General features: G+C 41.9%; 1 protein-coding gene across 4 annotated transcripts in view; it reads right to left on the reverse strand.

Moving 5' to 3' along the window:
• The window catches only part of KIF13A (kinesin family member 13A), a 196498-nt gene extending 172090 nt beyond the window's left edge, over positions 1–24408 (reverse strand). For all 4 annotated transcript variants that reach the window (XM_087438063.1, XM_087438060.1, XM_087438061.1 and 1 more), the window contains exons 1-2: positions 24244–24408; positions 23899–23989 (exon numbers count right to left, since the gene is read on the reverse strand). In XM_087438063.1, the coding sequence (XP_087294189.1) occupies positions 23899–23989; positions 24244–24298 (146 nt within the window). In that variant the 5' untranslated portion in view covers positions 24299–24408. The remainder of the gene's footprint in view (positions 1–23898; positions 23990–24243) is intronic.
• Between the last annotated feature and the right edge of the window lie 1905 nt (positions 24409–26313).

Genomic DNA, 26313 nt, shown 5'->3' on the forward strand with positions numbered 1-26313 from the left:
GCAAAGGGACTGGGGGGACCTGATAAGAAGCTGGGATTACCACGGTGGGAGGGAGCAATTGATGTGGAGATTATAAAGCAAGTTATTAAGATATGTGATAAACTGAGTCCCAGCAAGCAAGTCAAGGACCTGAAACCAGCACACAACCGGCCCAACAAGCACCAAGCATTATTTTAAGCCCCTTATATTATCTATGAATTAGGGCAGACCATGAAAGGCAAACTGCACTTACAATATTTTACCACTTGACTACCACAAATTAAACAGACAAAACAACAGTCCAATCAAAGCAACTGCATTTAAAGTTCTGGGCATCTAATGCACAGGATGATGATTACAGTTAACAACACTGTATCATATACTCGAAAGTTGCTAAGAGAGGAGATCCTAAATGTTCTCACCACAAAAAAGAAATGATAATTATGTGATGTGACGGAGGTGTTATCTAAGGCTAGGGTTGTAATCATTTTGCAATATGTAAGGGTACCAAATCAACACGTTGTACACCTTAAACTTACACAATGTTTTAGTCAATTATATCTCAATAAAGCTGGGGGAAAAAAGTGACTGTATTTATGGTAAAGATGTTGTTGAGGATATTGTTCACTAAATGACACTGTAAGAGGATAAGGAGATGTTTCATCCAGGGCTTAGTAACAAGAATAGCTATGTTCTTTTTGAGCAACTGGTTTGTTTTCTTCTTAGAGACGATTGTATGACTGTTAGTGTTTTCCTCTTTGCATGGGCTTCTAGGATCTTCCAGCCAAATATGAGGTCCACCTCCAGCAACTAGTTTCAACTCATTTCTCTTATTCTTCCTTAGTTGTGGATATCTCCTCCAAGCCCTTTGCTCAAGTCTGTGCTCTGGAGTGCTCAGTGTTTGGCTGGATAATCTTTTATCCACATTTTAACATTTTGGAATTGGGATGCATCTTACAATCAAGGTTTAATGGCTCAATTGCAAAAGTTTTTCTTTCTTTGTGTGGCACCTAAATACCAAAATGTTTTATAATTGACAGCATTTTAGATTCAGTGAAAATCCCATAACAAATTGAAGAACAGACTGGAAACAACCAAAAAAGGTCACGCTTTTCCTGCAAAGGCTGAAACAGGAGAAAAGCCAGCAGTGAGCTGCAAGAGAGGCTATGAAGGAGAAGAGCACAGGGAAGATCTGTGAAGGCACCTGACAATGAAGGCAACAGAGGACACTGACTACAGAGATGAGCACAGCCAGAAGAGGCAGGAGCCAGAAAGCCTCCGCTTGTAGGAGGCAGAGCAGTACCTCGGCCCTGCTCTGAGGGAACAGCTGATGCTGGTGTGGGAGCGGCAAGCCTGTTTGCCTGAGTCTGGAGGTCAAGCCTGACCAATTCCCTGTGGTCCTCTCTCTCACTTTCCTCGGAGCCTCCATATGTTGGAGGAATAAGACAGCCAATCAACACTTTCCATTCAATTGGAATCTTCCTCATGCTTGACTCAAATTTGATTTCTCCAATTAGTTCTGACTTATTAAAGACAATGCATTGAATAGAATCAAGCTTACGTTACTAGTCAGCCCCAAAGTTTCTTACACAGATGCATTTGATTCAACGATTTAGATTGCAGGTCTGCTGTCCCCTCTCTGACTGCAGTGTAAACTTAAAGTTCACAAGGGCAATCATTCATCCCATATACTACAATCACATAACCGGTGGGTCTAGACATCAAAGGGTTTTGCTTCCCTTTCAACGTTGTGACTAATAGAAATCAGGTAGAGAGGGATATAAGTGTGGCATGTGGAGTAGCATGGGGAGAAAAGGTTTTACAAGGCAAAAAATACATGACCTAAGACTGCAAAAGGGCCCAAGAGAACTATGTGGGTGATGGAAATGTTCTTTATCTGGGTGATGGTTACACAGGTGTATGCAATTATAAAAACTCAAGAAAGTGTACACTTAAAATGGGTTCATTTTATTGTAGATAAATTATGTCTCAATAAAGTTGATTGTAATGAATATTCTCCAGGAACTAACTACTCAGTTTAGAGTAAATCAGCTCCATTAACTCTCTTCCTTCTCTTTTAGCAGCTCATATTATAGCCACCTCACTAATCCTCATAAAATACATTTGAAAAATTGTAGACAAAATGCAAATGATATTCACATAAGTCCATTCTTCTACTTTTTAGAAGCTATGACCATCACTGGCCTAAAAGGATATTTGAATAAATCTTGTCCGTGGTTCTCAGAAGTTGACATTAGGAAACTTTACCTTATCCTTTATTGCTCTCAAATGTAGAAAAAGCAAAAGTAATAAATAAGTACTGAACCCAATCACTGGAAAAAGTACAGGTAAATCAAATTCATAAAAACAGTAGAAAATTTCAGTGTTATAGGGAGGAGGAAAATATAAATGGAATGCTGTCAAGTTGAGCATATACTGATGCTGCTTTCCTGAAGAGAAACCCAGAAGTTTAAGGTTGTTCGTTTTGGGGGGTTTTTTTGCAATAACATGTATTGAACAAAAATGATACTAGCCTGGCAAATTTTTCATGGGCTTAGGTGATAGCCATCTGTAGAGCTTCCAAGTTGGTTTGATTTTATCCCAGATAAATGTTTTTAGAATTCTGAAAGGTATATAAAAATCAAAGGAAACTCATGTGTCCCAACTGAAAAGGCTGGATTAATTTTGTCTAATAGTTCTTAGTTTCAGTCACGTTTAATCTCTAGATATGGTCTGTCCACAAATTTAATTAGGGGATAAAGAAATGTTTGCACCAAGTCTAGCCACACCAACCATCCAAAACTTGACTATCTGGGCATGGTATTCAAATATTAAAAATCATAGGTGGGGAAGAATAAGACTTGCTCTGTTTGATTCAAATCTCCTAAAGCCCATTTTACTGGCCAATATTTCAACAGTTATTGAGAGGAACTCCGTTCAGACATAGAAACTGGTTCTCTGGTCCTTACAAAATTTCACATAGCTTTTACTGAGTCAAAAGTTCCATTCTCTTTTTAGAAGCAGGAAGGAAAAAAAATTATTACCAGTGACTCAAAACAAAGCAATTTAACTGTGCTTCATTAGTGAGATGTTTTCAGAGCACAGCCACTGCAGACATCTGTGATGTTAAATCTTGTTACTTATCCAATAGCTTTATTATCAAGGTTGATATTGACCTTGTTTTATTTTAAATTTATCATTGTGGTGACAGACAACACATTAGCTTTAGTCATAATTTTAGAGTAAGGAATAACCACATGCTCATGAAATTAAAAAGAAATACAATATCGGGGTTAAAAACTTTCAATATGTAGGTGAGAGGCTAAAGGTAAGGTTAAAATGAAAATTATGAACGTTAACTCATAAAATTCTGTGTGTGCGTGTGTGTATTTTTAATTATATCTCTCAAGTGGCCTTTAGAACACAGCAACTTTAGTACTCGTGAGAAATGACCTGGTGCACCACTAGACTTTGTCTCTAATGTTCTTTTCCGCTAAACAGAGTTATATTACTTGAAATAGTAATATACCCAGTAATATATCTGGAACATATTTTTGCCAATGAGCAAGTACACTTTCAAAAGTTCCAAAGGGGAGCTGAAAAAACATAATGAAGAAGATTCTCACTGGTCAAGATGTGACAATTTGAGCATCTACAAAAAAAGGAGGGTGTGAATGAAAAGTGTCTGCTAGACCTAATCCAAATATGGCACAATGCTTGATTGTTCAACATAGATGAGGCACAGATTCGCTTGACTGCATCCTCCCCATCAGATAATTTTGAGAAATGATCAGTACTGTTGTTCTTATGATCATTATGCATCATACTACTTCAGCATCATCTCTCTGTCTTATGGTTCGTACTACAGTATTAATAATAATAATAATGCACTAAGAAAAATAGCTAATATTCACCATGTGCTAGAAATTATTCTCAGTGCTTTATCTATTTTACCCAAAGTTGGAAATTAAGGCACAGTGAGGTTAAGCATCTTGCTCAAGATCACCCATCTGGTTAAGCGCAGGTGCCAAGATTCACACCCAGGGAGCCTGGACTCCAGAACTAGTGCTCCTAATGCTGCTTCATCAGTTAGGGAAGGAAAATTCCAAATATTCCAGCGAGATCTAACTTGGCTTAGTAGACACTCTATTCTGTTTTGGTACTGAGTACACTTCCTCAGGGGAAAAGTAGTCTGAGGAGGGGAAAACTTTGGTGAAGGGAGATATTAAAGATAAAGCAAAACCAAAAAAAATGGCAATGAGGTAGAACAATATTGGGGTTAAAATTTTTCAATAGGTAGGTGATAGGATAAAGGTATGGTTAAAATGAAAATTATCAATGTCAACTCATAAAAATGACTTGGACTAATGCTTAGCTGAACTTAGTGTTCTAAATTTTTAGACAGTGCTACAGCCTAGAGGCAGTGTGCGATTGCTGTGTTTTCATAATCGTAAGAAATAAGTTCTTCATCTCAAGGGTATAAAATATCATGCACAGAAAAAGGGAAATGCATCCACATGTTAATAAAATGATGAGTAAAATTTTATTTTATCTTTAATATCCTATATTTTCTAAGTTGTTTAAGAGTGAACGGGCATGGGCCGGCCTTGTGGCTTGGTGGTTAAGTGCGCGCGCTGTGATGCTGGTGGCCCGGGTTTGGATCCCGGGTGTGCATCGAGGCACCACTTCTCCGTTCATCCTGAGGCCGAGTCCCACGTACAGCAACTAGAAGGATGTGCAGCTACGACATACAACTATCCACTGGGGCTTTGGGGGGAAAAATAAAAAAAAAAAAAAAAAAAAAGAGTGAACGGGCAGTACTTTTTTTTTTTTTTTTTTTTTTGGTGAGGAAGATTAGCCCTGAGCTAACATCCGTGCTAATCCTCCTCTTTTTGCTGAGGGAGACCGGCTCTGAGCTAACATCTATTGCCAATCCTCCTCCTTTTTTTTTCCCCAAAGCCCCAGTAGATAGTTGTATGTCATAGTTGCACATCCTTCTGGTTGCTGTATGTGGGACGTGGCCTCAGCATGGCCGGAGAAGCAGTGCGTCGGTGGGCACCCGGGATCCGAACCCGGGCCACTGGTAGCAGAGTGCGCGCTCTTAACCACTAAGCCACTGGGCCAGCCCATGGCATCACTTTTATAAGTAGAAAAAAAATTTAGTAAAACGTTGAGATTTCAAAAAGAGAAGGAAGGATCCACGCCTCTCACTCCCCCCCCCATGAAGAAACCCTCAGCCACACAAGAGTTAGCTGCGAGTTCCTAAAAAGTCAGCCACACAGATACTTGCATTAAAAAAAATAATTAATAGAAGTAGAACTGCACTGTTTGCTATTTTGTCATTTTAAAAAGTGCTGTGAAGAAGACAGCAGGAGCCCCTTTCACACTCAGCGTCTCTAAGATTGGAAAACTAAACTTGTCTAAGGCAGAGAAAACTATCCGAAGCCTTTCTGGAAGACTACAGTTTCCAGGAGCCGAGATGCCTGTTATCTCCAGTCGTGGAAAACCCCACCAGAAGGACTGCGGTTAGCAACAACTTCCTATATGTTGCCCCCCATCATTCACCCCCACAGGTACGAGCTGTGGCATGCGTTTTCTCCTGCTCTCAGTCGGCTCGCCATGAGTCTTCTGCCTTCCTGGGACTATATCCTGGGACTATGACTCGTTAAGGTTTGGTAATCGCTGGGAGATGTATCAGAAGTAACTTGTTAATAAGGTGCTTATTAAATAAAGTCTGTAATGGCTTATTTAATAAAGTCTGTGTAGACTTAAGTCTGTAATGGCTCACTTAAAAATATAAATAAAAGCAGATTCAAAACTATCCTTTAGAATGCCATTCTCACATTGACTTCCACTCCAATGTGCATTCTTGGACAACATACTACAAACTGCCCACCACCCTCAGAACCCCTGGGAGAGTGACATACTTTGACATGTGTGCTTCAGAGTTTAAAACAAAACAAACAAAAACCATTGACAACTGCCACAAGGGCAAGCAGAAGATGCAGCATCAACCCAACTGCCATTTAGGAACCAGAGAATAAGAGGTGCCCTGACCCACCAAGAGAAAGAAAGAGTGGGCAGGCTGGCAGCCCCTGCCACTCATGGAGCTGGCCCAGATTAACAAGCACCAGACTCCAGGTGAAGCTGGAGGAAGGTTCACGGGCAACTCTCCCAATATCTTCCCTTTCTCTCAACTGTGTCCCTCCACCCCTCTCTCCCCATGACAACCAGAGGAAACACTTCTCACATTCTGACTCACATCAATGCCAACCAGGTCAGGTTGGTGTAGGGTCCACCCAAGTCTGGGACCACACACCACCTCTAGGGCAGACAACAGCTTTGGCACTATAGGAAGTGAAACATACCTATTCTCATGACTCTGCCTAGGACAGGATTCTCTTCCACTAGTTATCTGTACAGAACTCTGGGGCTGCTATGTAGGTTGTGCAGCAAACACTAAAAATTTGAACCCTGTCAAAGTCTGGGTGACCTGCCCAGCTCAACCTTTACTTAAGTAGTGCTAACAGCGATGGCCTCTGCTTGCCAGCCCAAAGCAGTGGTAGTCAACACTGTAAGGATCTAGAGCCACATTTGTACTGCCATTATGCAAAAAAGCCACACAACAGTGCAGAGCCTATTATTATGTAATAATCTGATGTTGAAATTAAAGGTCTCATAAGACCCAGACTAAAAGTGGCAGAACCACAAGTGATGTAACAAACACAGCCTGAGAATCAAACAAAAACCCTCCACTGACAGACTCACGCACCTAGGCACAGCTCTTCTTGTAAAATGCATATCCATATCCACGGTATCCAATGACAAACACCTAGAGGGCACGCACTAGGTGCAAGGCAAGTGCTAGCTACTGGGGAAATGGAACAGGGAAGACACAGAAGACAAATAAGACAAGGGGCTCTGCCCTCAAGTTTACAGTCCAGAAAGGGTGATAAGCGATTTGGACAAATTCTCCAGGGACATGGAGCTGGTTATTATCTTCCACTCAAGTATTTGGAAACATTTACTCAGCACTCCATGACTGCACTCACAGAGCTACAATGAACTGTCCGTAAATGAACGCAAGGCACTTTACGAGTATCATTCTGCTTGTAAAGATAGATAAATAAAGAAAGCAATCAAGCACACAAGGATACATGCACTAACAAAATGTTCACAGTAAGCTGTGCCTCAAACCTGTAAAACACTCTAGAAACTAGTGGAGAAGGACCAGAAGCCCAGAACAGCTCTTCACAGACCCATGATTCCCAAGCCCAGTGACCAGAATGCCCCCGGACAGCCTCTTCAAAGTACACCTGCCGAGTGGTACCCGCCCTCCCAAGGGGATCAGCTGACTGCTGGGGTGGCGGTGGCGAGTGGGAGGTGTACGTGGACAAAGGTACCCATAAGATTCCTATAGGTGCTCTATCTCTTCTCCACCATCCACAGAGCTCCTCAACTGCCAATGGAGGAAAAAACAGAAGATTGGAGAGTTTATTAAAATATAAAATGCCAAGCTCCTCCCCAAAAGTCCAGACCAACGTCAAGGCTGCAGCCTAGCCAAAAGGAGAAACAAGTGCTCTACGTTCGGAAGCTGACATACCCCAAGGATCATTCACTAAGCTGGTGTGAAGCAGGACGGAGCCCTGTTAGCATCTGTCTGCCACCCCAGTCAGAGCGTACGAGATGTTAGGCCGTTGCCACTTGAGGACTGGCCTCCACGCAACAGACCCCAGAGCAGGCAGCACCAGACACTGGCCAGGGTTTCTGCCCCCGCTAACAATGTACACGCAGGGACACTCACAGTTATGACTCTAGTGCCATGTGGCTGTGTGCACTGATGTAATACCCTGCTGTAAAATCAGAAGTCTTTAATAAAGGGCCACACTCTTCAAGCGAGAAGTTACAAGCAACTAAAGAGCTTTTACGAAAAACAGCTTTTCAGAAAACTAGAAACATGAGCATTACTATTTTCCCCCAATTTATAGCTCACAAAACGCACATCAGTTCCTAAACTACAGCTTCTCTCAACTCTACATCACTCAGAAAAGTGCAGCCTGGGACATTCTGATGACACAGAGCACCTGTGAGGAGGGAGGTTTCAAGCACAGGACTGCAGGGCTCTGGCCGGCAAGCATCTTGCACTGCAAACACTACAAGAAGCAAAAGTACTCTAAAATCACCACCTTCTACCCAGGGGCTTGGTGAAATAAAGGAGGAGATGCCAGAAAGAGGTAACTTTGGTTTGGCTAAGTTTCTATATGTTCAAATCCTAACAAGAGATTTCAGTCTCCCGCCAAATACCACATTACTCCAACCTACTCAACTCTAAAGCAGATCAAGAACCAACCTACTTGCGTTTTCACAGCAGCCCATCTTAGGCAAACATTTGTGAACAAGCTGGCCTTCGGCAACACTTATTTTTGTCTTTATTTAGGGCAACAATTTTGGCCACATGGATGGAGGAGGAGCACCATCCATGATCATTCTGCCCCCGCTATGATTATTCATGGCTTTTAAATTGCTATAAACTGTTTCTCCTCAGCACTCCTACCAGGGCCTATCAGCGACACCCCTTGAAAGAATTTACTAAATAAGAGGCTTACTGAGGAGCTCCCCATCACTAACACCCATATCTAGTGCTATCCAGGATCCAGACGTTAAATCAAAGACTGCATTAAAATTAATTAAAAAAAAACACCTGGTAACTGAAGCAGGCAAACTGCTGTAAACACGTAACTGATCTGAAATCTATTTACTTTCACACTGTCATTAGATCTCCTCTCTCAGGATCCTAAAATAAAAGTATTCCTCTGCACTCAGTGTCATACCTGGAATGATACTTTCTGATAGGATCTGGTACATGTTGATTAATAGCTGTTTAATCACGAAGGCTGACTAATGAAGTAAAAGGCTTTATCTTTCCAATTTAAAACTGAAGATATCTAATACATACCCCACATACAGTCATGCACTGCATAACAACATTTTGGTCAACAACGGACCGCGTGTACGACAGTGGTGCCATAAGATTAGTACAATATAGCCTAGGTGTGTAGTAGGCTATACCATCTAGTTTGTGTAAGGACACTCTGCGATGTTCGCACAACGACCAAATCGCCTAACGACGCATTTCTCAGAATGTGTCCCTGTCATTAAGCAATGCATGACTGTACCTTAAAACATACCAGCTACAGAATGAGACACATGCAGTCTGGACTTGTCTCGCCAATCTGGCCTGTGTCTCCACGTCACCAAGATGGCTTTGGGAGGTGCTGGAAAGTCAAGGCCATCAAGACCCTGTGGCCAAGGCCCAGGCCTATTCTCTTCCCTTAATTCCTCTTCCTGCCCACTGCCCATCAGGTTCTTTGCTTCCAGGGGTGTAATGAGTGGCAGCAGTGAACCCTGAGAGCACAGAAGACGTCAGAGAGCATAGCTGTGAGCAGGGAGAGGCAAGTGGGAGAAACATGCCAGTACTTTCCCCACTTACAGAGCCGTGGGCCTTGAATGTTGGCTGAGATGTTTTACAAGCAGAGGGAAAAGAGAGAAAAGCAAAGCACACACTTCATGTTCATTCATGCAAATGTACAAAGTATTAGCGCAAAGCTTCTCGTTATCTTCTTCTTTAGTTTTTGTGTATTTATACTTTAGTTTTTATGTATTTCTGCACACAAGAAATTGGATAACCTGATCAAAATTTCTGAGAGCATGCATCTCTCCCTTATTTAAAAGAATACCAGGAATATGCATCCATTTAGGCTTGCATGGTATACTTGTTTGGAAAAAAAATTTTTAAGACAATGACTAGTAAATTCAAAGGAAACTAGAATGTTTCTACGAAATACCCTACACATATTTTCTAAATTTTAGTGTGTCAATAAAAGAATGGCAAAAACCAAAAGATTACCAATAAATAAATAAGTAAAAAAGAATAAATAAGAGTTCAGGGGTAAAATATATTCACTTAAGGGGTGCCAGAGAACCAGATATACAAATAAAACGATTTCTCTATCTTGAATTTTCAGTAGAAAAGCCCTGAGTCCATGTCTCCAGTATGGTAAACATTGGAACAAGAGTCACCAGCCTGGAGACTGGAATAATAAAGTCAGGTGCCTCAGGAAGAAAAAAAAAAAGAAGTATAGAAACCCAATATTACTGAACACAATATTTCAGTAGCTTCAGATGGTCACTTGCTCAGAAGTCAGTTTATGGCTAGGTAGTACTGACCATCTATGAATCGCCTATACTAACTAAAGCCTAGTAACCATATATCCAATTAAGAGAAATATGATTAAGTACAACAAACATCTATTGAGAACATACTATGTCTATGGTAACAAAGGATCAGCACCCAATAACTAGAATACTGGGCTGAAGCTCCACAATTGGAGTAGAGTCCCACGGCTACAACCCATCTATAAACAGGCCCTCGTGTAATTCAGAGAGTTGGACAGTGGGCAAAATGCCAGGGCAGGCTATTTGCACTGAGGTCTTCCCCCTCAGATCTTATTCCACAGCTGTGGTGCACCCTTCCATCACCAGCCCCCATTCTTCACACACACGCTTTTAAAAACATGTTCAAGTTTTGTCAAGAACATTTACTTCTTACAGGTATTCACATACCATTTCTGGACACAAATTCTTGACCCAAATGAATAGCTATCAAATGACCGGAGACTGGGGAACACCTGTTAGATAAGGAATTTCCCTCTCAACAAAATTCAGTGTGTCCATCTCAGCAAAGCAGCAAAGTCAGCTGAGATGTTTGAAGTGCCTGATTCGACGTCGCAAAGGAGGTCTTGAAAACGCACACTGCGTCAAGTGTCCACACTTAAATCAAAAGTAATCAGAAAATTCATAACACCTGAAAAAGCAAGAGTTTTGCAACTTTCTTCTGTAATTGCTCTTTTTAGGTGTTAAAAAAAAAAACAAAAAACAAAACCCAGGTCAACAAGCGTTAATAAAAATAATAAAATTGTCAACACTTAGCGTGTGCTACGTGCCAGACACCGTGCTAATCCTCACAACAACCACAAGGTCTGTACTTTCACTATTCCCACTTTACAGATGAAGAAACCAAGGCACAGAGGGTTAAGTGACTTGCCCAACATTTTCGCAGCTAGGAAGTGGCAGAGTCGGATTCAAACACAAGCAGCTGACCCTCTACACCATTCTGTCACAATACTTGACAGTGTCTTACAAAACTAGTTATTTACACCCCATCGATGGCCACAGAAACACTGCAAAAGGCAAATGCAAGATTTCCTTTCATTGCGAGTAAAAGCTCTGACTCAAACGCCAGGTAATTTACAACACTTACGAAAATTTAAACTTTGTTTAGGCTAACTTTTTAATAGATTGGTGGTTATTTCAATCTATCAAACTACAAAAGCAAAGATGTACCCTGCCATTCAAAAAATTCAATTATACACACAAATATGGAGGACTCTGTTCAATTTTTAAAAGAAAAAAAAAATCCTTTGACTATTTATAGTATATGCTTTGGCCTGAAGGACCAAAGGAGTCCAAGCAGCTCAAAACTCTAATAGTTGATGTACTATTCGACATCACGGACACCAGGACATCCAACTGCACAGCACAGTCCGGGGTCACCTGTGGTGACACTTCCATCAATTCCCAGGAAACGAGAAAATTAACAATGTGGTGAGTTTTTTACAAAACTAAATTTATTCAATGTTTGAATTCTAATGATGTCCTTTCTATTCTGTTAAGATGTCCTTTATTTTATCAAATGCAGTATCAAGATATAGTGTGTTTTTGTTTTAGTGTGCTTACTTGGCACATTTAAAAGAAGTTGGAAACTCTCTGTTTACCCAATTTTTACTTCCACTGGTTTTTAAAACTTGGTTCTCAAGTCTGGGAACCAATGAGCAAGGATAGCTAGAAGTCATCCTTGGAAAAAAACTAGTTAAATAATAACCTGGCTAGAAAACTTACAAAAAAACAAGTCCCTTAAGAGTACAGTAGACCAGCAATTTTGGAAAATTATTTCCCCTGCATAATTCATCATAAAAATGCAGACTAAGCTGTCATCCTAGAGAGAGGCATACATACTCTTCTCAATACTTCAACCCTTCAAAAAAACTTAAGTGACATTACCATGCTAATGTTACCTATTTGTACTGTAACTCTAGACCAAAAAAGCAGATGTTTAAAACTGGATAAGGCTGCTCAAATTTAACACCATTATCTTGATAAGCTTTCCCTACCACACTCCTCCCTACTTACTCAAAACATGAGCCTTGAAACAAGTAATTTTAAGGATCTTTGTGAATGTAATAATGTAACCATTCCCTGTTACAATGTGTATAGTGAATACTAAACGTTAACTACATAAATAGAAGTAGTTAAGGATAGAGAACAAAAAGGCAAAACAAAACACCCTAACAGTTCGTTATCCAATTTTAAAAAGGCAGTTACAACTGCAAGTTTAGCTATAAATCTTTACACATTCTCTGTTTAGCTGGGACAGTAGATAGGTGGGCACATGAAGCATCAATTCTGCGGACTTGTTTTATTAAACCACAGAATGTAAGTCTATTAAAAGGCTTGTTAATAAATGTGGGTTTATTGTAGGTGGCCCTTCCAGAATTTGGGATAAATCTACTCAGTACTCACAACAGAACACTTGTGCAGTCCATCATCGTTTGCCCTTTCTGACTGTCCTCTGAGGCTCCCAGCTTGAGACCCATGAATTTTTGTGGTCATTCAGGGTGGGTGCACAATCTAGGGAATGTCTCCTTGAGGCAACACAAAGAACCAACAGCAAAGGGTAAAGCTTCCCTTTCCTCAAAGGCTTCCTTCCTGTTCCCTGTCTTTTAAAAGAACAAGGCTCCGAACTTCTGCCCTCAAGGGAACTGCAAACAGATGCTCCTTTCCTCGGGCCTCTTCTAACAGCAGCAAAGCTCATCACACCTACAGACCAGACTCTGAAGGGAGCATGAAATCAGTAGCTCCACTAAGCTTTCAAAAGAAAGGGTGAGAGAGCACAAACCAGAAGGGAAATACACACACACACACACACACACTCACAGTCACACCGGAGCTGGCCCCACAATCGAAGATAGGAAATACTGGGGATCAACCGTAGTTTGGTAGGGTTGTAACAGAACCCTCAGAAACAAAACAAGCTGCCCAAGAAAGCTTTAAGCTAACAGCTCTGGAAACGTCATTTCTCCACACCCATACATGCAATACTTATTGCATAAAACAGCTGGTGTGCCTGCAAGAACAGCTTAAAATTCACTAGTTCCCCAAAAGAACACAACTGTACAGATGAAAACTAACTGAAAGGTCCAAATCAGATGATTTACAATGCCCCGTAGGCACACGCAAAAGCTGTTGTCCCAGACGAGGTGGGAGGCATGTAGACCGTCTGTAAGGAACCCGGGCTCCTCAGCTAGCTGATAATGATTTCAGATATCTGGAGCTAGCGGCTGTCTTATTTCACTTGACACCTTCAATTCTCACATCAGCTACTGCAGGCAAACAGCCTCCTGAGAACTGTGACCCTGTCCTCCCCAGTTTTCCTAACACTCTGACAAGAAGTAAATTAGAATGCAACTCATTTCAGCCCCCATAAATGTTACCTGCTTACTTACTCTATTTGACTCAACTCTACATTTAAGTACAATTGGGGTAAATCTGAATTTTAGAGCTTGAAATCACAGATTATCTAGTCCTCGATTTTACAGACACAGAAACTCAAATGGAAAAGGATGAATGGCTAGCTCAAGGATACAGACCAAGTTAGTGGCAGAACCAGGCAGCACCCAGACTTCCCACCCAGTTCATGGCACCATGCTGATCCTCCACACAGAAGGGGTCCACAGGCCACTGGAAAGCTGAAGAACCTGTGCTTCCCAAGAAGTTGGTATCAGTGAAGGGATAGACAAGTACCCTGCTTCTAGATAATTTAGGCAATTCCTTCCCCCTCGGTCCCAATTCAAGCAAAAACAAATAAGGAGAGGCATTTTGATTAAATACACCTGGCTAGGAGTAGGAAGCTTTTTTTAATAGAAGCAAATTTATTTAACTTTGTGAGGCTTTACTTTCACAATAATACACACCCTTGGCACAGGAAGACTCTATTAAAGTTCCATAAATTGCCTCAATGAGGTAAACATTTAGGTCGACTTTATGAGGCTTTCAGACATTAATTTTGAGAAAGTTAATGGTTACGAGGATTTGCATACATGACCACAATCAAAATGGTAAAATAAACCAAAGAACAAGGTGTGAAACTGGGCTTTAAAACCTAGTTTATTAAACTAGACCAGTGGTTTTCAATCTTGGCCGCACATGAGAATCAACCACCCACGGTGGGAGTTAACCACCTTGGACATTCAACCCAGCCAAACCTTCAGATGACTACACCCCCAGACTCCCATCTTCACAGACGAGGCCCCAGACATGTGGAGCAGACACAAGTCATATCTACTTTGCTCTGTCTGAATTCCTGAGCCACATAATCCATGGGCATAAGAGAATGGTTGTTTTAAACCACTAAGTTTTGGTGTGGTCTGTTAAGCAACAAAAGTAACGGTGACACCCGGGAAGCATTCAAAAACCCCAATACCCAAGGCGTACTACAGCTCAATTAAGCCAGAATGTCTGGGGGTGGGACCTAGGCATCTATTTTTAAAGCACCCTAGGTGATTCTAATGTGCAACGAAGGTTTAGAACCATGTCTAGACCTGTGCTGTGCAATACGGTAGCCACCTGCCACATGTAGCTGTTTAAATTAATGAAAATTAAATAAAATTTAAAATTCAGTTCCTCAGTGGCACTAGCGACATTTCAAGTGCTCAATAATCATATACGGCTAGCGGTTATCATACTGAACAGCGAATACGGAGAACGTTTCCATCATCACAGAAAATTCTACTGGACAGTGCTGGTCCAGACCAGTCTTCTCAAAGCTTGGTCCTGAGCTAACAGCATCACCTGAGAACTTGTTGGAAATGCAAATTCTCAAGCCATACCCCAGACCTACTGGAACAGAACCTTTTGGGGTGGGGCTCTCCAGATGATTCTGATGCACACTCAAGTGTCCTACTATTGCCCATAACAAAATCATTTCTTCCATAACCTATCTCACACTTAAATCTGAAAATTATCAGCTCTAACTCCAATATAATGTAAGAGAATAGTTCATATTGTCATACAATTGCAAAGATGTATTTTTGTGTTAGCAAGCTCACTTGAAAAGAAATGCCTTTCAATTTGCAAAGGATTCTAAGAAAGTTTCACGAAGATGCTCTCAGTTATTTATAATTGTTAAGAGAAACAACCTTAAGGTCTAAAAATATGGAAACAGTTAAAAATTATGAAAGTCAACAGACTATTCAATTATTAAAATTATAACTGTGAAAACTACGTTGCACAATAAACTGTAAATAGGAGAAAATCAAAACAGAATTGTATTGCAAATATTTGTAATATATGAAGGACACAATGAAGGGAGAGGAAAAACAAGAATAATTGGTTTGTTAGGCTTGGCCGGACAATGACTCCCCACTCCTTTTATTTCTGCCATGCTTCTTATAAAGTTATCTATGCAAAAATATTTCCGAGTATCTAAGAAAGCAATTTTTTAAAAAGATACAATTAGGTTTTGACGTGAAAAGTCCACTGCAAAAAACAATTTGGTAGAATTGTTCTACTGCTGGGGCCGGCCTGGTGGTGCAGTGGTTAAGCTCGTGTGTTCCGCTTCAGCAGCCCGGGTTCAGGTCCTGGGTGCAGACCTACACCACTCGTCAGTGGTCATGCTGAGGCAGTGACCCACATACAAAATAGAAGAGGACTGGCACAAATGTTAGCTCAGGGACAATCTTCCTCACCAAAAAAAAAAAAAAGTTCTACTGCTTTATCAATGATTCACTTAATTGTGCATCTCATAGCAACAGGAAATCAAGACTGGATTCAAGCAAATGATGAGGCTTGGAGTGGGCGTCCTTCTCATCATGAGAATCCACAAGGATTTCTCCTCTCAACTTTAGATCCTACAATCAAATATAAGCATTATGCATTTTTATAAATAAAATTTTAGAGATCTGAAAACTTGACATTATTTTCTGTTTATTTAGTTTCCACATAGTTTGTTGGGTGGTAAAATGCCAAACAAACTAATTTCCAAGGCGGAACTTCTCACATTTTCTTCTTACATTTGCAAGTCTACATTTCCAGAAACATTTTGTAGACTGATCTTTGAAAAGATAGCTCCTGAATCCCACAAAAATCAATTCTTGATTGTTTTAATACATGTTTTCATATAAATTTCAGCATTACTTCCTTTATTGACAGCTCTGTTGTTAGTAAATTTAATTTCTTACATTGTCAACATACAAAGTAATCTTTCTGAGTGTTTCTCTGTGTCTTGTTGGTTTCTCTGCTATTCCGTTTCCTTTGCAGGTAACGTTCTCCACACACCTTTAAATTCTAAACGCATAAACACCTTCTCTGCTCTAGCTCCAGGGAAGATTTGAGAAAAGGTAACTGTGGTTGAGTAACTCTGAGAAACCTTGATGTCTGCAGGAAGCCTGCTATTTGGGAGAAACTTGTTCCTGTAAATTTCTTAAAAATATGAGTGCGTGCCACGTGCAATTTTATTGAAAATTGGAAACAATCCAAGTTATGCACTTATCTCTAACTAGATTTTGCCAGAAGAAGCCAAGTTAAGTGGCAGGATGATCAACTGGCCAGTTTGGTATCATTTTGAAAATTTTTCCCAGCCCAACGGGCATATACATTTTAAAATTAAAGGTGACCAAAAAAAAAAAAAAAAAAAAAAAAAATTCTGAACTAAAGTTTTTGCAATAGTGATGCAAAAATAGGATTTTCAAATTTTTCCAACTTTTTGTACTGACTGCAACTAATTATCTTCATGAATGTGGGTAACTAAGAGTTGTCTAGGGCAGCTACTACCTTCAATTCTAGCATTCATGTATGCTCTTAAGAAAAAGGAAATCATTAGTGGTTACCAGAGGAAAAGGGGGTGGGGGCAGGGTGAAAGGGGTAAAGGGGCACATATGTATGGAGGTGGATAAAAACTAGACTATTGGGGGTGAGCAAGATGCAGTCTATACCGAAGCTGATATATAATAATGTACACCTGAAATTATACAATGTTATAAACCAATAAGATCTCAATAAAATAATTAAAAAAAAAAAAAAGGAAATCATTATTTTTATTTCTATTGTTGGAAGTTAAATACAAAAGGAATTTGACTGAAGCTTTTAATAATAGTAATTTTTTTAAGAAACAGCAAAGAGAATTTAAAAAATGCTTTCTGTGTGCTGGACATTCTTGAATCTAGGCACTGAGGACACAAAGATGAATCATATATAATGCTTGCCCTGGGAAACTCCAGAGTCTAACTGGATACAGCTACATCTGAGAAAGGTCCTTAACCTAAAAGACAGAGACCAATACAAACACACAAAATGATGCACTTTAGAGAAAAAGAAAAGCAGACTACATAGAGGAAACTATCATTAATGTCCTCAGAAAGAGGAAGAAAATACCACAACCAAGAAACAAGACTAGGATGCTATTAAAAAAAAAAAAAATCAGGGACCAAAAAAAGAGCTCTTGGAAATTAAAAATATAATAGCAGAGGGGCCAGCCACATGGCTTAGCGGTTAAGTGCGTGCGCTCCGCTACTGGCGGCCCGGGGTTCAGACCTGGGCGCACACCGACGCACCGCTTCTCTGGCCATGCTGAGGCGGCATCCCACATACAGCAACTAGAAGGATGTGCAACTATGACATACAACTATCTACTCGGGCTTTGGGGGAAAAAAGGAGGAGGATTGGCAATAGATGTTAGCTCAGAAGCCGGTCTTCCTCAGCAAAAAGAAGAGGATTAGCATGGGTGTTAGCTCAGGGCTGATCTTCCTCACACACACACACAAAAAAAGACCTAAAATTAAAAAAAAAAAAAAATATGATAGCAGAAAAGAAAAATTAAACACAAGGGTTGGAAGATAAAGTAGAAGAAATCTCCCGCAAGGTAGAAGAACAAGATAAGAGATGAAAAGTAGAAAGGAAAAATAAAATAATTAGATGACCAGTTCAGGAAACCCCATGTCCAAATACGTGTTCCAGAAAAGAACAGAGTAAATAAAGAGGAGAATTTGTTAATGAATTAATTCAACAATATTTTTAAGAACTGAAGGACAGGAATTTCCAAGTCAAAAGACCCACTATTGATCAAAAAGGGGAAGAAAAGAATATTCTACATGACTCCAGAGAAGGAAAATCTAGGTCACATCCAAAGGATTAGAAATCCAAATAGCTTTGGACTTTTCAACAGAAATACTGGAAGACAAAAGACATTAGAACAAACCAGTGTCTTTAAAATAGAGTTTAATACCCATCCAAATGATAGACGAGATGAGTGGACAGAATGAAGATATTTCCATGGTTTCAAAAACCTTAACCTCCCAAACACCCTTTCTCAGGAAGCTACTAAAAGATGTGCTCTACAAAATTGAGACAATAAACCAAGAAAGAAAAGGGAAACAGGAAAACACAGAAGAAAGGTAAAGGGAATCCTCAGAATGATGTGACAGGAAACCCCAGGATGACAGCTACAGCAGGCAGAAAGGCCTAGCAGTTCATAAAGGAGCATGTTAGAAGGGTCAAGAAGAAAGGTCTCGGGGCTGGCCCGGTGGCGCAGCGGTTAAGTGTGCACGCTCTGCTTCGGCGGCCTGAGATTCGCAGGTTCAGATCCCAGGTGCGCACCGCTTGTCAAGCCATGCTCTGGTGGCATCCCATATAAAGTAGAGGAAGATGGGCTTGGATGTTAGCCCTGGGCCAATCTTCCTCAGCAAAAAAGAGGAGGATTGGCACTGGATGTTAGCTCAGGGCTGATCCTTCTCACAAAAAAAAGGAGAAAGGTCTCTAAGAAGATGAAATCAAGAGAGTACTTGATATGTTTGAATGTCTTGAAAGGAGACTTAGGCAAGGGGCAGATCATTTAAATGTTGAATTAATAAGTACATAGAAAAAGAAGCAAATTAAAGAAAAAAGAAAAAAATAGAAACGAGAGTTAACTCCAGGGAAAACAAAAAATTGTGTGTGACTGGAAAAGAGATCATAAAAGAGTACATGGCTCAACTGTAAACAGTATTCTATACAGTCATAAATAATGTAAACACTAAATGTTGATACAACCATAATTACTATACAACTATATTGGGAAAATGGGGGATGGGAAGAATTTGGGGGTGGGGTGCGGATAGGACACAGAAAGCGAACAAAGAAAGCAAATCAAAAACTAGCCCTACCAGCATGTTATTCAGAAATATGGAGGGACATTCCAAAACAATGAGCTAAAATCGCTATATGTGGTTGCCTCTGGAGAAAGAAATGAAGAGGATTTTTTTTTTATCATAGCCTTTATAAATTATGGAAGTATTTTACACTTTAAGCTATGCACACTGATTTAAAAATATACATAGATCCGGAATCCAACCTCTTACTCACTAAATTTGTATTTTGCAAATTATAAATTTGTGACCTGTTAGTGGGTTATGAAATTAATTCAGTAAGTGTTTTTTTAAAAAATAAGAGATTTCAATTTACCTTTATTTTAAACAAAGAAATGGAAAATGTTGACAGCTAATAAAAATATTTCATTTTAATGCTCTTTAAAATCCCACTAATATCATGCATGAAGACTGTTCACTCCTATGTTAGCGAAACCTAAATCCTCTTTGCTTTCTTACAATCAACTCTGTAATACGTGAGCCAGAGAGAAGAGTAACAACATAGGAAACAGAAAAGAATTCAAAGTCATCCAAATAATTCTATGATGCGGAATATTACTGCTTCTTAGGTGATCTATCTTTTTAGTTTTGCATGACTTCTACTAATATTTAAATTTCTGGTCTACAGAGACACTTGAGCAGAAGGACCCATCCTAGAAGCATTTTGGAATGGCAGAGGAAGCCAGTTGGGAAATAAAAAATTGCAACATACAATGCATAAACTAGAAAATATACATGCAGTTGACCAAGACGTAGCTTTCTTCCCCTGACCCTCCCTCATACACTTTACAAGGTATGCTGCACACCTTGCAGTATGGAAAACTGCACCAAGAACTTAAAACTTGGGTGCTTTTTTACTAACAGCCCAAATTTAGCCCAATTTTTCTTTCAACTTAACTAGGTTATATATGCACATTGCTTTGGATGCTTACCCTACAATTCACTTACATAAAATAATCAAGAATAAAAAATTCTATAGAAAGCAAGTTCCATTAAACTCTCTTCATGATAAAGCTTCACTTCCCAAGTTATAAAGATCACATTCATAAGCCACTCATTTCTATTTTTTAAAACTACCACAACCATCCATACTGGATGTAAAAAAGAATGAATGAGTCCTAATACACTGGTAGTTAAAGATAAAAAAGATATTTGTTGAAATATGTATAAACAATATATACTTATATGTGTATGTATCTGAAAATATGTAGGAGAAATGAATGACTGTGGCTACTGTTTCTTTGGAGAGGTGAGGGGATGGGAAGAGTAGGGGTGACACCAGGGGAGAGAGGAAGACTTTTCACTGTATATCTGTTTATACTTTGATTTTTAAACTATTACGCATTTTGGCAAATTAAGAGTTCTCATTCTCCTCCCCTCTCCTGAAGTAGTGGCTTCCACATCCTACTCCACACCCTGCGTGCACAGACATGCACAATCAAAAGTAATTTGTGGCAGGTGTGCTTTCACTTTCTTTGACAAAAGACTTTCTTCCAATCTTGCAAAAGTGAACCTATACGATTAGCACCCATAGGACCAGCACAAATACCACCTGTCTTTGCAGGTTGCCAGGACCCTGGGTCACTTCCAGAGCCCCTCGTCCATGTTCCATCATGCTGGGAACCTAAGCAGTATGGACATTTGCTGAGTGCCTGCTTTGAGCCAGGTGCTGTTCGGGGGCATGGGACACAAAGGTAAGTAGGACAAGGCACCTGCCTTCAGGGAGCTCACAGCCTCGAGAAAGAGCCAGAAGAGGAAACAGGTAATTTCCAAATAATACAGTACATGTAATGGCAAAAGTATGATCTACATAATCTACCACATTGTATTTTCACTATTTTTCCTCTCTCTCCCCACATCTCTCAAAGGTGAGAGCCTCTGGCATGGGCCCAGTTTACTAGATCCCCTGTGCTGAGTACGGTACCCACATGATCTGAACTTCATAAATGTCTCCTGCATAGTAATGCAATGGTATTTTAAGAAACAAATTCATATATGTCTTCATGTTTCAGAACGGTGATCGGTATACATGTCAACTATTAACCTGGACCTCTGCAGTGTATTATAATCTTAGAATTTCAGGATCAAAACAAACATCTTTAACCTCCGTTGCCCTGAGATCTTTTAGTCCTCACTATGTACGCTTGGCTTTGATTCCATAGAGGGGGAAAATTATGAAAGCTAAGACTATCAGCTTCTTTTCCTGGAAATCAATGCACTCTTGCTTGTTTTTACTGGTAGGACTGAAAACTTCCAGCTGGTAACCGAAAATTTCTATTCACGGTTGATACATTAGTAATTTCTTGCAATTTTCAGAACAATAGTAATTCTCAATTTGACACAAGTTTATCAATATTAATTTAATGACTTCTTATACTTCAAACCTTGGACTTCTGGGTAAGAAGAATAATATTCTCAACTTGCTCTAAGCTCTATCCCAAAACAAATGATAGAAATGAATTGAAAACATAACATGAAACATGGTTGTAATTAATCAACCCAGACCCCAAGGAAGAAATTGTTTCCATTTTTAAATGCACTGTTGCTTTAAGAGAAAACCTGGTGGAGAAATATTAAACCAAGCTGCATAATGAAAATCAAAATGCATTTGGTGTCTCCATCCTTGCAAAGGCAGTAATCCTAACCTACAAGCAGCACTGTCATGTTGACTCCTCTCAGTCTGTCTGTAAACTGAATTACCGGTACCCAGGCAGAATCCCACAGAAAGAGCCCATACACCACTCAAAGAATCAGATCTGTCAGGATAGAACAAGACAACACCCATATTTCAATTCTATTCTTACAGCTCCAGATAAAGGGCTATTCTAACAAGCAAGCAGACGGATAAATCCCAAAATCACCCTACAAATCTTATTTAAAAGATCCTGATTAGTAACTGGCAGTGGCAGTCCTAAAAATGATCAACTGATTATTTAGCATTTCTAACCAACTATCTACATTTATAATTTCTATACAAATTCCACAAAATTAAATGTTTCTCTCCACAAATGACAAACCTTCATTTCATTAAATGGTAGCTAACAGTAGCACTCCTTATGGTTAAGAGTGACAAGGAGCAGGTGCCAAACCAGCAAGGAAAACAGAAACAGCAGCTACATAACAGGAGTGAGAATATTCTACCTGTTTCCCAGACTGCTTTGAAGAATCTGACCCAGTAGAATTTTTTTCTGAAACAATATAAAAATACCCAGTTTTGGAAAAAAATGTTGGTGATGTGGACATTCTAATTTAATCTGTATATATTTTCATTTACTCAATGAATTTACTTTCTATCACCATGAAATATATAACCACACTGCTATAAATGTATCTAAAATACTATAAATATTTAAAATGTATCTGAAAATGTTACCCAAGGACACATCCATTACTGAAAAGCATTTAACAAAACATTTTAAATATAATTTAGCTATTTACTATCACGAAAACAATCTGCTTTAGGTAGCAGAATGTTGGCAAACTGGGTAAAAATTGTTAGCCCTAGCACAAAAGCAAAGAATCCCCAATCATACCCCTCCTGATAATTTTTTCCCCCCAATTTAGCAAAACCGTGCCTGAACACCACAGGAATATAGAAGGGAGGCAGTCTCTTCCTTTAGCAATAAAGTAACAAACCCTACTTTAGTCTCTCTTCAGTGAAAACCTCTCAAGAGCAAAAATAACTAACCCCTAGCCCGTCAATCAACAGGTGACTTTTAAACACAAACTCATACTCATGTCCGAAATGAATTAATTTTGTCAAATCTCCCGTCTTTCTTTTCTATTTTTACAAGCTACTGCATTGCTATATTGAATGAATTCCAATACAGCAATAGTTTTCTTCTCGGGGGCTTACCAGAAAAATGCCAAATATTCAAATTATTTTAGGGCATTTTCCCATAGTGCTGCATGGAATAGCGCAGAATAAATAAGGATCCAGCAGTTACCACTTTTCAAATGCAAATATGTTGCCATCTAGTAAACGCAGCCCCCTTTTAAACATCCCCCCAGTGTCTACACAGCTCAGGGCACTACTTTTGTTTCCCCGAAAATCAAAATTCGCGCATTACATTCAGGCATTATCTCAACCCAGTACCAACAAAAAAACAGATTTTAAATGGTCCAGGCCTGAGCCTGCATCAAGACTGCTGTGCTTTAGTGCGGGGGTTTTCTCCCCATTTTACACCGAGTTCCTAAACAATTCTGCCAAATGAAGCAAACAGTGCAGTGGGGTCCACAAACAACAAGGCCTTGGGGTGGTCACTTGGCCGCCTCAGGCCTCAGTTTTCGTATCTGTAAAATGTGGCCGTTGGACTGATCCTCTCTAGGGTCCCATCCGGCCCCCTTGCTCTCTGGGTGCCTGAAAGCCGGCCGGGACACGGCCGACTGATGCCGGCTCTGGCCAGGGTGCCCTGCCTGAGGCCGCTCCAGACGGGAGGGGCAGGGGGAGGGGGGCTGAGGGAGGAGAGGAACTTGGACTTGCAACCGCTTCAGACAGGAGTGTGCGACAAACTTGAAGCCGTCCTCCTAACAATAGGAAAGAGCACTCCCATTTTCCTGGCTCAAACTTGCAGGAGACCGCGGGGTGGGACCCTCCTACCCGCCTGCTCTGCGCCCGCTTTACCTTTCTCCCTGTTTGGTGTTGGAAGGAGGAGGGTGCAGGACCGTTTGATTCCCTTCCATCTCCACCACGCACTTGGTGTTCAGTTCCAGTTCTGAAAGCAAAAGGAAAAACGAACGCTGCCAAGTCGAGCATCCGCGCCTCCAGCCAGCCTCGGCGCGCCGCGCGGGGCTCCCCAGGGAGGCGGCCGAGCCGGGAGCCGGGAGCCGGGAGCCGACGCACCGGGCGCCCGGGTCTCCGCGGCCAGTGTGGGCGCCGCCGCCGCCCCGGCCCCGCGGCCCCGCACTTTCCAAAGTTGCCCCCGCCCGCAGCCCGACCGCGAATAAAACCGAGCGGAAAGCTGCTCACCTCGTCGGTTCATGGGCCGGACGCGGACGGCAACTTTTACCTTGGTATCCGACATGTTGGCGGCGCCCGCTCGGCCCGAGGCGGCCCCTCCCGCGCGGCGCCGCCCCCGCCGCAGCCGCGCGCCCCCCGAGCGCGGCCGCCGCCGCTCCGCCGTGTGCTCCGAGAGGCAGCGCCGAGGCGCGCGGGCCATCCGGGGAGCGCGACGCGGGGCACGGCCGCGGCCCGGGGAGGGGCGGGCGCGGGGCGGGGCGCGGCGCGGCGGCGGCGGGCGGGGAGGAGGCCGCGCCGCCGGGGCCCAGGCGCCGCTCTAGCCGCGCCGGCTCAGCCGAGCGCGCAGCGCCGCGGCCCCTCGCGGCCGCCCCGGGCCGGCCGCGCCGCCATCTTCCGCGCCTCGCGGTGCCCGCGCCTCCGGGGAGGCCCGATCCGGCCGCGCGCGGCGCCCACCGGAGCGCGGCGGGGCCCCGGGCGGGAACGGCTCAGGGGCCGCTGGAATCCGGGGCGCGACGCCTTGTTTCCCGGGCGGGGGCTCCCGGGCCAAGCCTGCACCGGCGCCTGCGGGGACCCCGCGGGGACCGCCTTGAACTCGAGTCACCTTCGGGGGCCGCTGTCACCCGCAGACCCAGAGCCCTGGGGCGTGCCGGGTGGGCAGGCCTTACCCACGGAATGAAACACGCCTCAGCCGCAACGCCGGCACGCCGCCCCTCCGCCCGCCCCCACCGCGCCCGCAGCGGTATTTTAAGAACGTTGCGGCGACCCGAGGTTAGAAATGAATCTGTGCATCTACCACCGAAAGAGTGTGTGTCTGTAAACAGTGCTCTCGCTTCCTTTCCCTTCCACTTCCCTTGTCGTGGGAGAGATGTCAAGTGGGCTGGGAGGGTCATTAACTCTTACATAAGAATTTAATAGCGGTGGATTCTGTCGTCCTGCCAAATGCAGACCTCGCTGCCAGGGCGGAACTGGGTGAATCTGATTTATTCTGTTTGGTTCAACAAGTGCTTATGGGGCGCTTACTGAGTGCCAGGCATTCTGAAGCGTACAAAAGTCCCAAATCCAGAGTTTAGATCTGGGGAAATCTTGCGATTTTGCTTAAGTGTGGAAATGCAATTATTCTTAAGCTCATTGAAAGTTGTGTTGGGGGCCTGCTCTGTGTAGGATGCTGTGGAGGACACACACAAACATGAATAAAGCTATGCATCCTGTGCTCCAAGATGCACTCTCTCTGGTGGGAAAAACAGCACGGAGTCAGATAGAATGCTAGACTTTGTGGCAGGTGGTATGGGAGAGGTTCAGTTCTGTCTCCAACAGGTGACAAGTTATGGGTTTGGCTTTAAGTGATGCTCAACTCATACTTCTTCACCCATATCTTGTTTCAGGGTCAGCTGTTTCAGTCCGCCTCTGAAAGGCCTATGTCATCTTTCCTTCCTCTCTATTCCCACTACCAAAGCCTGTTTCATCCACCCATCCATCTATTGAAAAAAATGTGTACTGAGCACCTACTATGTGACAGACACTGTTCTAGGTTCTTGCGATATATTGCTAAACAAAAGAGGCAAAATTAACAGCACCCTAGGTCTAACCATCTAATTCTGGGCCTACCTCCTCACCTTTGGGCTACTGAGACATCCTCTCACCTGAACTTCTTAGCTTTTCCTCCTATAATCTCTTCTATATCCAGCTTCCATCCTGATTTTTCATAATTAAAATTTTATCCTTTGGTCATGCATGCTATTCCATTGTTCAGAAAACCCTCCTGGGGCTGGCCCCGTCACAGAGTGGTTCAAGTTCTGCGTGCACTGCTTCAGTGGCCGGGGTTGGCACAGGTTGGGATCTGGGGCGTGGACTTGCTCTTCTCGTCAGCCGTGTGTGGAGGCATCCACATACAAAGTAGAGGAAGAAGGGCACAGATGTTAGCTCAGGGCTAACCTTCCTCAAGCAAAAAAAGAGGAAAACTACCAACAGATTTAGCTCAGGGTGAATGTTCCTCACCAAAACAGCACACAAAAAACCCTCCTGGTAAACTGACCTACCCTATTTAATATTACCTCCTTTGTTCCTAAAATTCTTTACTTT

The sequence above is a fragment of the Ceratotherium simum genome, chromosome 13, assembly GCF_057802395.1.
Source record: "Ceratotherium simum simum isolate JZ-2026a chromosome 13, ASM5780239v1, whole genome shotgun sequence".
NCBI classification, from domain to species: Eukaryota; Metazoa; Chordata; class Mammalia; order Perissodactyla; family Rhinocerotidae; genus Ceratotherium; species Ceratotherium simum.